General features: G+C 45.8%; 1 protein-coding gene across 5 annotated transcripts in view; it reads right to left on the bottom strand.

Annotated features, from left to right (window-relative positions):
- itsn1 (intersectin 1 (SH3 domain protein)) overlaps positions 1-12,303 on the bottom strand; it is a 120,688-nt gene that overhangs the window by 5,087 nt on the left and 103,298 nt on the right. For all 5 annotated transcript variants that reach the window (XM_060072405.1, XM_060072406.1, XM_060072407.1 and 2 more), the window contains one exon: positions 104-235. In XM_060072405.1, coding sequence (XP_059928388.1) covers positions 104-235 — 132 coding nt within the window. The remainder of the gene's footprint in view (positions 1-103; positions 236-12,303) is intronic.

Genomic DNA, 12,303 nt, shown 5'->3' with positions numbered 1-12,303 from the left:
GATCAATCACAATGTGAAACAGTTATCGACTATCTCCTAAACAGCTATTGTTTTTGCTATGGGAACCTTTTTTTGTTCTCAGATCGATACCAACAGTACTTACTTGTGTGAGGAGCAGGAAATCGTTAAACAGGAAGCCGTAGAGCTCCTTACTGCTCTTGGCTTTGAAGAGTTTCCCGCTGTGGAGGAACTTCCGTGGCCCCAGACAGTTGGTCACCGAGTTGAACACCAGTTGCTGAAGGAAACATTTAGACCACAAAACTTAAAGATGGTGTAGGAAGGAATTGTTGTCATATTTGTTTACCTTTTCTTTACATCCCGACAGCAATCAATCAAAAATAGCAATCAATACTTTGGTGGCCCAGCCACCACATGGCCACGTGGTGGCCACAAAGGCAGGCAAAGGCAGCCAAGGGGTGTGGTGTTGGATGGGAGGGACTTCTCTAAAAGCTGTGTCATAGAGACCCTGCCCCACTCGGGTGTCTCAGCTTACCGCTCACAGGTGTGCTGAGTTAGCCCTGCAATCAGATGGCCTTTTAACTCCACCAGAACAAGCTGAAGACTGGAGGAGTGTGTGGAGACCAGAGACACGTTAGGCCAGTCTCATGGTAAAAGGCCTGTGGCCAACCCTCTTGGCACAGAGTCGGCGCTAAGCCAAAACAACATACCAAAGTGAATCAACAAGATCACTCAACGCCAAACGCTAAACTACCCAAAGCTAAATTTACATGTATCAGCCGGATTAGCCCGTCACTGAAATTAACCCTGCCACTGAAGAACCGGTTCCTGCCACTTCAAGAGTCCACGAACGCGCCCGCCACCCATGCATCCCTGAGCCCCGAGATGCGTCCGGACGGACAGTGTGGACAGAGACGGAACATGAACCAGTCGCCATGGAGGCGAGCTGCACATGCCTCGGCCACCTGTGCACCCCTGACCCCTGAAATGTGTCCGGACAGACGGTACGGACAGACATGGAACAACCAGTCGCCACGGAGGCGGGCTGCGCATGTGTCTGCCACCGTCCAACAAGGGCCCATCTCAGAGAAAGCAGATGAACCAGACACTCTGATTATAGGAGACTCAACCATCAAGGATATAACCGGTAAGAAGATCAAAACATGCAACTTCCCATATGGAATGGTTAGTGATATCAACCATAAACTAGCCAAAATCATATTGGAAAACCCCAAAATCTCACAGATTATTGTGCATGCAGGATTTAATGATATTCAAAGAGAACAGTCAGAACTTCTGAAGAGGGATTACACTGATCTATTGGATACACTGGACAAAATACATATGGGTCCACATTCATCAGTGGACCCATACCAGCAGTTGACCGGGGAATAAACAGATTCAGTCGTCTACTTGCACTGAATACATGGCTTTCCAGAGTCTGCAATGAAATAGGAAGGGGCTTTATTGACAATTTCAACTTATTCTGGGGGCGCAAATATCTTTTCAGAGCAGATGGCCTACACCCAAACAGGTTAGGCTCAAAACTGTTGAGGGACAATCTTCTCTTCTCGCTTTCCCACAAATCTCCATTGGCTGACGCACAGGCCACAGTCAGAGCACAGGTTGAGAAGAAGCGAGACTACAGCCTCCCCCACACATCTACTCTGCCACTATCTGACACACAGATAGCAGACAGCCCACAGACCTTGAAGAGAGACAACAGCCCGCCCGACGCCATCAACACTGTGCCTTCCCCAATCGCTGATGCTGGCTTGGCGAGGAACGGCCACCCCCCTCCTCTGCATTACAGACCAAAGACCTTGAAGAGAGACAACAGCCTGCCCGACACCATGGACACCGTGCCTTCCCCCATCGCTGATGCTGGCTTGGCGAGGAACGGCCACCCCCCTCCTCTGCACTCCCCCATCGACAATGACCTCCAGCCTCATCTCTCCCATAGCCACAACAACAACTCCAGCTCCACTGTCTCCTTCCTTCGCGATTTTCCAGCTGAATTTAAGAAACTGGAATATGTTGGCATCAAACTTGCATCTGTGTCAATGATAGCATCGCCAGGTCATGCCCACAGGCTGATAACACCAAAGCGGAGGGAGCCCCAGCCCCCCGCCCCCTGTACTGATAGTAGTCCTGAGTATTACTGAGACAAAAAAGGGTTCAGCCGTAGACAAAGTATAAAGGACGTATCGCATAATCTGCTGAACCCAAGGTTGCCTATGTCAAAACATGGCAACTTTTGCATTCCTGCTGTAACCACTAAGAGAGTAAACAAAGGGAAACTTAGACACACTGCTAACCTCACAAATCTCATACATATTGCCACCAAACCCAAAACAACCTTAAAGCCTATCAACAACACCATCAGGATGGGTCTACTTAATGTTAGGTCTCTTAATAACAAATCATTTTTAGTTAATGATTTTATTACCACCTCTAAACTGGATTATATGTTTTTAACTGAAACATGGCTGGAACAAAATAACAGTGCAACCGTTCTGATAGAGACAGCTCCTCCCAACTATAACTTTTTTGATGCATGTAGATCTGGAAAAAGAGGTGGAGGGGTTGCTGTTATATTTAAAAATGTTTTTCAGGGGAAACAGATGTTATTTGGTGATTTTCCATCATTCGAATACCTTTGTGCTGTATTGAAATGCTCCCCCAGAGTTCTCCTATTAATTATTTACAGGCCACTCACATACTCTGCAAATTTTTTCGATGAATTCACAGAATTATTGTCTAGCATCTCCACAGACTTTGACTGTCTAGTTATAACTGGTGACTTCACCATTTTGGACACATTTGAACTGTCCCAACATGTGAAAGAGACTACTCATTGTAAGGGGCACACTCTAGACCTGGTTATCACAAAGGGCCTCAATGTTTCTGATCTCTCTGTGACTGAGCCTTCCTTGTCTGACCACTTTTGTGTTTTTAATATATCTTTTATTCCCGACATACAAACAAAATCAAATACTGTCAAAAAACGGTATATCAATGAAGAATCTTATGTACTTTTTAGAAAGGCCATCTCCTTACTACCACCTCTCAACCCATGTTCTGCTGATGATCTTGGAGAAAACTTTAATTTGAAAATTTTGAAAGTCATGGATGTCATTGCACCTTATAAGGTTAAAACGATTTCTGGAAAGCAAAAGGCACCCTGGAGAAAAGCTGCTTCTGTAACAGCACAGGAAAAAGAATGCAGGAAGGTTGAACGCATCTGGCGTAAAACAAAACTTCATATTCACCATGATATCTACAAAGAGAGCCTCCGTGCCTACAATTCAGACTTAAAAAGTGCTAGAGAAACATTTTTCTCCAATATCATTAAAACCAATACTAATAATGCAAAAACCCTATTTGCAACTGTTGACAGACTGACCAACCCCCCAACACAAATTCCACCTGATCTCCATTCCACGCAGAAATGCAATGAGTTTGCAGCTTTTTATACTGATAAAATTGAAGGCATCAGACGCGCCATCAATATCTCCACTTCAAACAAAAATGTTGGACTACCACCCTGTTCAGGCAAAAGTAACGTGGCAGGGATGGCATGCTTTAATGTTATTGACTCTAAAACTCTTGTGGAAACTGTTACACAACTAAAGCCATCCACCTGTTGCCTTGATTCTTTACCTACCAACCTCTTTAAGAATGTTTTTGACTGCCTAGCAATAGACATATTGCAGATAGTTAACAACTCTCTCCAGTCAGGCAACTTCCCAAAAGCCCTGAAAACTGCAGTTATTAAACCCCTTTTAAAAAAGCGGAGCCTAGATACCTCTATTATTAACAACTACAGACCAATATCAAATCTACCCTTCATAAGTAAAATCATTGAGAAAGTTGTCCTCCAGCAACTTAATCACTTCCTGGCATCAACTGGTTGTTATGACACCTTCCAATCAGGATTTCGACCCCTGCACAGCACTGAGACCGCCCTCATTAAAGTTGTAAACGACATCCGTCTTAACACAGACTCTGGCAAAACCTCAATACTAATGCTACTAGACCTCAGTGCTGCATTCAACACTGTAGACCATACAATACTTTTGGACAGGTTAGAAAACTGGGTGGGGCTTTCAGGCACAGTCTTAAATTGGTTCAGATCCTACCTACAAAATAGGAACTACTTTGTTTCCATTGGCGACTTTGTATCAGAATCAACCAACGTGATGTGTGGAGTCCCACAAGGTTCGATCTTAGGACCCTCTTTATTCAACATCTACATGCTCCCACTAGGGCAATCATGCATAATAACAATATTGACCATCATTGCTATGCTGATGACACGCAAATCTATGTATCGCTATCACCAAATGACTATCGGCCCATAGATCTGCTGTGCCAGTGCATTGAGCAAGTGAAAGACTGTATGTGCCGAAATTTCCTTCAGCTAAATGAGGATAAAACAGAGATAATTGTATTTGGTGCTAAAATGGAAAGGCTTAAAGTAACCCAACACCTTCACTCTCTGTCCCTGAAAACCTCAATCAAAGCCAGAAATCTAGGGGTTATCATGGATTCTAATTTACATTTCGAAAGTCACATCAAATCAGTTACAAAATCTGCATATTATCACCTTAAAAATGTAGCAAGACTTAGAGGGCTCATGTCCACCGAAGACTTACAAAAACTTGTACATGCCTTTATCACTAGTAAGCTTGATTACTGCAATGGTCTCCTTACAGGTCTCCCAAAACAAACTCTAAGGAAGCTTCAGCTTGTTCAGAATGCTGCTGCTAGAGTTTTAACAAAGACCAAAAAATGTGAACATATTACACCAATTCTTAAATCGTTACATTGGCTTCCTGTAGGTCAGAGAATTGATTTTAAAATCATGTTGCTAACCTATAAATCCCTACATGGTTTCGGCCCAAAATATTTAACTGATATTCTTCCACTACATAAGCCTTCTAGAACACTAAGATCTTCTGAGACCAATCTGTTAATTATCCCCAGAGTAAACACGAAACATGGGAAAGCAGGATTTAGTTACTATGCAACAAATAGCTGGAATAAACTCCCTGAGGATTTAAGACTTGCCCCAACTCTGAGCACCTTTAAAACAAGATTGAAGACTTTTATGTTTGCTTTAGCTTTCTGCTAAATCTTAAATACTTTACCTTTATTTTACTAAAATGCCTTTTTAACTTTCCCTTTATTTTCTATTTTTACCAGAAAAAGACATGATCTGATACCAGAGAGAAAGGTTGTATAAGGGTTAGAGTCCTGAGTTTGTTTGTTTGTATAAGGGTTAGAGTCCTGAGTTTGTATTTGTGTAAGGGTTAGAGTCCTGAGTTTGTATTTGTATAAGTAAGTAAGTACGTTTTATTTAAAGAGCACATTTACACACAGCATACACTGACCAAAGTGCTGTACAATAAGATAAAAATAATAAAAATAATAATGATAATTAAAAAATAACAATAATAATAATAATAAATAAAGATAAAAAGTGAATAAAATACAACAACACAACAATACATAGAGGTCATAATAATACAAAGGGGGAACATTCATTTCCAGGGCATACCACACAGACATGAACAGGAGGTAGGCTAAAAAGGTCAAGGGGCAAGGAAGGCCAGGGAGTAGAGGTGGGTTTTTAGCCTAGATTTGAAGGCAGAAATGGAGGGGGCGGATCTAATGTCCAGGGGGAGCTGGTTCCACAGACGTGGAGCAGCAATGGCAAAGGCTCTATCACCTCTCTGCTTGAGCCGTGAGTGTGGCACATACAGAAGCCCTTTGTTAGAGGATCTGAGGGACCTTTGGGCAGAGTGGGGCTGAACAAGCTCAGTGATATAGGCCGGGGCCAGCCCATTGAGTGCCTTATAAACAAATGAAAAACAATTTTAAATTGGATCCTAAAAATAACTGGGAGCCAGTGCAAGGAGGCCAGAATGGGTGTGATGTGCTCGTGCCTCCTGGTGCCAGTTAAAAGACGCGCAGCTGCATTTTGGACCAGCTGCAGACGTCTGAGTGAGGATTGGGGGAGGCCAAGGTAGAGGGAATTGCAATAATCCAGCCGTGATGTAATAAAGGCATGGATAACTATCTCGAGGTTGTTATGGGATAGGAAGGATTTGAGGCGGGAGATCACTCTGAGCTGGTAAAAACTATTTTTGACTACAGTGCTGATCTGTTTGTCAAGACAGAGTTCAGAGTCGAGGATGACACCAAGGTTTCTGGCATGGGGTTTGACAAGAGGCGTGAGGTGACCTAAGTTTGACAGTGCAGTGTGTCTTGCCTTGGAGGGACCAAAAATTATGACTTCAGTCTTGTCACCATTTAGCTGGAGGAAGTTGTTAGCCATCCAGTTTCTGATGTCTTCAAGACAGACCAGGAGAGATTGGATGGAGTCCCTAGATTTTAAGGGCAAGTACAGCTGCGAATCATCGGCATAGAGGTGAAAAGAGATCTTATGCTTTCTAATAATGTCACCCAGTGGGAGCATATACAGGCTGAAGAGCATGGGACCCAGGATGGACCCCTGGGGGACCCCATATGAGACAGGGGCGGATGATGACGAGAACTGACCAATAGAGACAGAGAAAGTTCTATGTTTAAGGTAAGAGCTGAACCAGAGTAGTGCAGTCTCCCTAATGCCCACCTGCTGGTCCAGGCGGGTGAGGAGGATGTTGTGATCTACAGTATCAAAAGCAGCACTGAGGTCAAGTAGTATTAAGATGGCATTATCACCAGAGTCCAGAGTGAGGAGGAGATCATTGGTTACTTTGAGCAGGGCTGTTTCGGTGCTGTGAAGGGATCTAAAACCTGATTGAAGAGGTTCCAGTATGTTGTGGGTGGTCAGAAAGGGAGTCAACTGAGACAGAACAGCTTTTTCTAGGACTTTGGAGATAAAATGAAGCTTAGAGATGGGACGGTAATTTTTCAGGCATTTAGCATCAAGGTTGTGTTTCTTTAACAGGGGTTGGACAACCGCATGTTTAAAACATAAGGGGACAGTGCCAGATGTAAGGCATGAGTTTAGAATTATTTGAATTGAAGGGCCAACTGCATCAAAAACATCCTTAATGATAGAGGAGGGAATGGCATCATGGGGGAATGCAGTGGGTTTCATGTGCAATACTAATTCCCGCAGTTCAGAGAGAGAAATGGGCTGAAATTGGTTAAAAATAACTGGTGTACCAAAGTAATCAGGTGGAGTGGGTGATGGGGAGGGGGTAAACAGTGATCTGATGTTCTCTATTTTGTTAATGAAAAACGTAAGGAATTCCTCACAGGTAGCAGTAGATACATCAGCAGCTGGGGAGTTAACAGGGTTGATAACAGAGTTAATAGTGCTAAATAAAATGTTTGGTCTGTTTGAGTGTTTACTGATCAAATCAGAGAGGTGCTTTGCCCTGGCTTTTTTTGCTGCAGCCTGGAAAGCAGCTAAAGCAGTTTTAAAAATTTCAAAGGAGACAGTAAGGTGATCCTTTTTCCATTTTCTTTCGGCTTTACGACAGGCCTGCCTGAGAGAGCGGGTGGCCTCATCCAACCTATATCGAGATTTTAGTTTGGGGCGGATGTATGTGAGAGGAGCTACAGAGTCAAGTATGGAGGAGCAGGAAGAGGGGAAAAGGCTGACTAATTAATCTGGGCTGGAAGAGGATGATGCTGCTGTTGCAATGGTAGAAGCAAGTTTGACTGAGAAAGCTATCAGAAAACTGGGCTGCAGTAAGAGAGTTTATATGAGTAATGGCCTTGAGCTCTAGTAGCTGGCAGATGATTGGAGAGGGTAACATCAAACATAATAGGTCTGTGATCAGAGAAAGTGGCATCCTCAATTACAATATTATCAACAGAAAAACCATATGATAAAATAAGGTCAAGTGTATGTCCCAGTAAATGTGTAGCTTTGTTTATATGTTGAGTGAGACCAAAGGCATCTATTAAACCACAGAATTCGTTGACCATGGGTCTGTCTGGACAGCAGACATGGATATTAAAGTCACCAAGTATGAGCAGACGATCGTACAATGACACAAAATGGTATAAGGGTTAGAGTCCTGAGTTTGTTTGTATAAGGGTTAGAGTCCTGAGTTTGTTTGTATAAGGGTTAGAGTCCTGAGTTTGTGTCCAAGTTCTGTCTGGGTTAGAGTCCTAGAATCTGGATTGGAGTTCCAGAAAAAGGACCAAGTTCCTTTAGGTCGGGTTGTAGTCCCGACTTGGGTTCCAGAGAAACTGTTGATCTTATCTTAAATACATTGCGCTTTCAATTTTACTCGCTAAAAAGCCTTTTTAACTTTCAATTTAATTTTCTCATAAATACATTGCACTTTCTATTTTACTCATTTCTTGCATGTTTTCTTTTACTTATCTATTATTTTATTTTATTGTATGACAATGTTTATATGTGAAGCACTTTGAGTCTGCCTTGTGTATGAAAAGTGCTATATAAATAAAGTTGCCTTGCCTTGCCTTGATCAATCCAAACCGCATTACTGAAATTACGTCCAAGTGGACCGAAGAACTGTTTTGTCGGTGTGTGAATTGTGTCGGGCTGAAACCCGAGAGAAGGCCTGCAGCTGAAGAGGAACCCCAAAGACTCCAAGAGAAAACCCAAGCCGAGCTAGGGCGAAGAGGTCAGTGGCAGGGACCACAGACCCCACTAACCTTGGCCTATCTCTCGCTGTCTCTCTCTCTGGCCCCACCCCAGGAAGAGCCAGAAAGGGCACGCTGACGACAGCCGCCGACCCAGTGAAGATTTGAGTTGCCTTTTGCCCCTTTTCCCCGGCACCTTTTATAAATAAATGAAGTTGATTTCACCGCAAACCCCGCTTCTGCCTGTTTCTGTTCTAATTGGTGATCCCACTGTTGTACCTCACAGACCAGGCGCCCACATATGGTGGAGGATGTGGGCAGTCTGAGTCCTCGCCATCAGTGGGTGAACCGATCGGAATAGAGAAAAAATAAAAAATAAAATTGAACATGGAAGGAACCATGAGAGCGATCTTGACAACCCAAGACACGCTGCAATCAGCTGTAGCTGAGTTCTGCAGGGTAAGCGGAAGACAAGAGTGAAAACCACGAGATGTGCTGACCAAGCAGACGCAGGATGATGACATAGAGACGTATATTGCCTTGTTTGAAAGGACTGCTCTCCTGGAACCGTCACCTTATCGTGGTGGAGAGGTTTGCGTGTCCCTGTGAACCTGAGGCTGTGTTGTCTGGAGCCTTGTGCTCCTGGTAGGGTCTCTCATGGCAGAGTGGTCTCAGGTGATGGGCCAGACTAAGAATGGTTCAAAAACTCCAATGAATAACGAAAGAAGAGGAGATGTGACCCGGCCCGGAGGAAGCCCGGGGCCCCCGTCTGGAGCCAGGCCCAGACGGAGGGCTTGATGGCGAGTAGGGATGGGAATTGATAAGAATTTCACGATTCCGATTCCAATTCTGCTTATCGATCCGATTCCTTATCAATTCTCTTATCGATTCTCATTGGGTGAGAAAATAAGTACAAATGTGTTTGTGTGTATTAAATCTCTTTAATATCTGATCAGAAGTGCGTCTAGCATTAGGAAATTGTACATTTTCAATTCAATTGGTCCAGACAAAAAAATATATGTTTGGCTTTTTAAGCCAAAAAGCCATCATTATGTGCCATAAAACTAAAAACACAGACTGAAAACAGTCAAGTAAGAACTTGTGCCTTTTGCAATGCTAACAGTGCTCATTTGCATTCAACTTGTAACAAAATTCAACTGACATAAACAAAATGAAGTATTGATTAGACAGAGATTTATTAGATGGGCCTACCTAATAAACCGTTAATAAACACACAAGACCGGAAACCATAGCAACGCTGGTAAACAAACCCCGAGAAGCCCAATCCCTATGAGAGCTCCCCACGCTACGGCCATCCGGAGGCGCACAGAGCTGTTGGCCGTGATATTATACATACAATTATATTATATTATATACTATTATATAAAGAGCTGTAGGAGTCGCAAACTGCAACAATCACTTTGTCATCCATGCTGCAGTTCACCCCGGACTGCACTGCACTGAGTTTGACGGTTGAACGCTGATTGGCTGTTACGTTACACATGCACTCAGTTGTCACGCTGTTGAACGCTGATTGGTTGTCATCACGACAAAAACTTGTCGCCGGTTTTCTCGCGCGAAAAATTCGCCCGATACGCTTCTCTATGTTCACTTTGCATGGGATCTTGTCGCCCCGTCGCGTTTGGTGTGAACGCACAATGCGCTTCTTCCTCGGCGGCGCCATGTTTGCTGCGTTCTGAAGCAAAATAAAGCAGCGTGTGTGTGACGTCATGACGCATTGGCCGCGACCGGAACCGATAAGCGGAATCGTTAAGCAGGCTTGCTAATGATTCCAAGGAATCGGTTTACTCGGCACCGGTTCTGAACAAGAACCGGTTCTCGATTCCCATCCCTAATGGCGAGCGACTGGTGGCCGGGTTTGCCACGGAGCCCGGTCGGGCATAGCCCGAACAAACTACGTGACACCCCCCCCCCCCCCTCTCTTCATCCCATGGGCCCACCACCTGTGGGAAGACCCGTTGGGGTCGGGTGCGCAGCCACATGGGTGGCAGCGAAGGTCAGGGGTCTCGACGGACCAGACCCGGGCGGCAGAAGCTGGCTCTGGGGACGTGGAACGTCACCTCGCTGTGGGGAAAGGAACCAGAGCTTGTGATGGAGGTGGAGCGCTATCAGTTAGATCTGGTGGGGCTTACCTCCACATACAGTCTCAGCTCTGGTACCGTACTCCTGGATAGGGGTTGGACTCTATTCTTCTCTGGAGTTGCCGAGGGTGTGAGGCGTCGGGCGGGTGTGGGGATACTCATAAATCCTCGGCTGAGCGCCGCGGTGTTGGAGTTTACCCCGGTAGACGAGAGGGTCGCCTCGCTGCGCCTAAGGGTTGTAGGGGGGAAAACTCTGACTGTTGTTTGTGCTTATGCACCAAACAGCAGTTCAGAGTACTCTGCCTTCTTGGAGACCCTGAATGGAGTCCTGTATGGGGCTCCAGTAGGGGACTCCGTAGTTCTGCTGGGAGACTTCAACACCCACGTGGGCAACGATGGAGACACCTGGAGAGGCGTGGTGGGGAGGAACGGCCTCCCTGATCTAAACCCGAGCGGTCGTTTGTTATTGGACTTCTGTGCTAGTCATGGATTATCCATAACGAAAACCATGTTCGAACATAAGGGTGCTCATGAGTGTGCCTGGTACCAGAGTACCCTAGGCCGAAGATCGATGATCGATTTCGTGATCGTGTCATCTGATCTGAGGCCGCATGTTTTGGACACTCGGGTTAAGAGAGGGGCGGAACTGTCAACCGACCACCATCTGGTGGTGAGTTGGATCAGGGAATGGGGGAAATTTCCGGATAGACCTGTTAAGCCCAAACGAGTAGTGCGGGTGAATTGGGAACGTCTGGAGGAGGCCCCCGTCCTAGGTATCTTCAACTCACACCTCCGGGGGAGTTTTTCTGGCATTCCTGTGGAGGTTGGGGGCATTGAGCCGGAGTGGGCGGTGTTCAAAGCCTCCATTGCTGAAGCTGCGGCGGCTAGCTGTGGCCTCAGGGTCTTAGGCTCCTCAAGGGGCGGTAACCCTTGGACACCGTGGGGGACACCGGTGGTCAGGGAAGCCTTCCGATTGAAGAAGGAGGCCTTCCGGGATATGATATCCTGGAGGACTCCTGACTCGGTTGCAGGGTTCCGACAGGCTCGAAGGGCTGCAGCTGCTGCCGTGTCGGAGGCTAAGCAGCGGGTGTGGGAGAAGTTCGGAGAGGCCATGGAGAAGGACTTTCGGTCGGCACCAAAGTGTTTCTGGAAGACTATCCGGCACCTCAGGAGGGGGAAACAGGGAACCAGCCAAGCTGTGTACAGTAAGGATGGGACTCTGTTGACCTCAACTGAGGAGGTCGTCGGACGTTGGAAGGAACACTTTGAGGAACTCCTGAATCCGAATAACACGTGGTAGTCGTGGTGGGGAGGGGTTGCAGTTCGGTGGTCTGAGGATCTCGTCACTGCTTTTTGCAGATGATGTGGTCCTCATTGAATCATCGGCCTGTGACCTTCAGCACTCACTGGCGGCCGCTAAATCTGAGGCCATGACTCTTAGCAGGAAAACGATGGATTGCTAAGTGAAAGAGTTGAAGTAAATCGGGGTCTTGTTCGCGAGTGAGGGTACTATGGAGCGTGAGATTGGCCGGAGCAGCGGGGGCGGTATTGCGTTCGCTTTACCGCACCGTTGTTACGAAAAGAGAGCTGAGCCGCAAGGCAAAACTCTCGATCTACCCGTCGATCTTCGTTCCTAACCTCACCTATGGTCATGAGGGTTGGGTGA

This window comes from Gadus macrocephalus, chromosome 15 (assembly GCF_031168955.1).
Source record: "Gadus macrocephalus chromosome 15, ASM3116895v1".
NCBI lineage: Eukaryota > Metazoa > Chordata > Actinopteri > Gadiformes > Gadidae > Gadus > Gadus macrocephalus.
Note: the sequence above shows the minus strand (reverse complement) of the source record. Positions and strands in the feature narration are given on the sequence as shown.